The sequence below is a fragment of the Ciona intestinalis genome, chromosome 12 (assembly GCF_000224145.3).
Source record: "Ciona intestinalis chromosome 12, KH, whole genome shotgun sequence".
NCBI classification, from domain to species: domain Eukaryota; kingdom Metazoa; phylum Chordata; class Ascidiacea; order Phlebobranchia; family Cionidae; genus Ciona; species Ciona intestinalis.
The window spans coordinates 3734282-3735198 of NC_020177.2; the positions used below are offsets into that span (position 1 = coordinate 3734282).

Sequence of the window (917 nt, forward strand, 5' to 3'; positions counted from 1 at the left end):
TACTGTAGTGATCGTATTTCTCGCCAAGGGAGTTGATCTCACTCGAGTCCATTTGTTCGAAATTGTATTCCTGACCTGAAGAAAAACAATGATTTTTATAATTGTAGGGGTAAGATGGATACCGTAATATCCCATACTTCCTAATCGTGTTTTTAACAATTTACATCGCTGCTTAAAGTCGTAACGAGACGGTTGCATAATTCTTTAAAATTTCTTTATTTACCACCAAATTAGACGATAATAACAAACGTTTTACCCCACACTACTACATCAATAAAGTTGCCAGCATTTCTCACCGGCTTGAATATTCTTGTATATGATTTCTATGTGGTCGTCGCGATCAGGTCTCGTATGTTCGTGCCAGAAACCAATCACATGACCGAGTTCATGAACGACGATACCAAACTTATCGCAATTCTTTCCGATCGAAATGGCTTGTGGTCCAGTCCCTTTGCGGCCAACGTACGAACAGCAACTGTGATTTTAAAGTATGCTCATAAAGTGTCTTGTGATACACATCAAGCCCGGTTTTGAGTTACCCCGTATGTGGCAATGCGATAGATTTTGGGGGGCACGCCATGGGCCATATGGGATTTTTGCCAGGATTAGCCTATGAACCTATGGTAAATATGCTTTCAAGACTAATAAAAAAAACAATCTCAAACGTACAATCGATTGACTGCTGCGCATGGGGTCGCTAAAACAATGATTAATCAAACTCAGGTAGCTTTGTGATTAAAACATAGGGACATTGAAGTTCAAAGAGATTACCCGCAAGGACGGTAAGTGAATCGAATGTAGTTGTCTTCGTTCGTTCGCTCAAATAAATCGCTCGGGCAAGTTTGGCCTTCCCAATGTCTCATGGCTTGTTTGACATCGCCCTTGGGGACCTGCAATGATGAACTACTTGCCAGTCG

The 917-nt window shown here is 41.3% G+C and overlaps 2 protein-coding genes across 2 annotated transcripts in view; both read right to left on the reverse strand.

The window, feature by feature from the left end:
* The window catches only part of LOC108949966 (bone morphogenetic protein 1-like), a 1687-nt gene extending 824 nt beyond the window's left edge, over positions 1-863 (reverse strand). The window contains exons 1-3 of the mRNA XM_018814239.1: positions 772-863; positions 297-475; positions 4-75 (exon numbers count right to left, since the gene is read on the reverse strand). Of these exons, the coding sequence (XP_018669784.1) occupies positions 4-75; positions 297-475; positions 772-863 (343 nt within the window). The remainder of the gene's footprint in view (positions 1-3; positions 76-296; positions 476-771) is intronic.
* The window catches only part of LOC100184254 (methylcytosine dioxygenase TET1), a 24944-nt gene that overhangs the window by 18971 nt on the left and 5056 nt on the right, over positions 1-917 (reverse strand). The window lies entirely within an intron of this gene.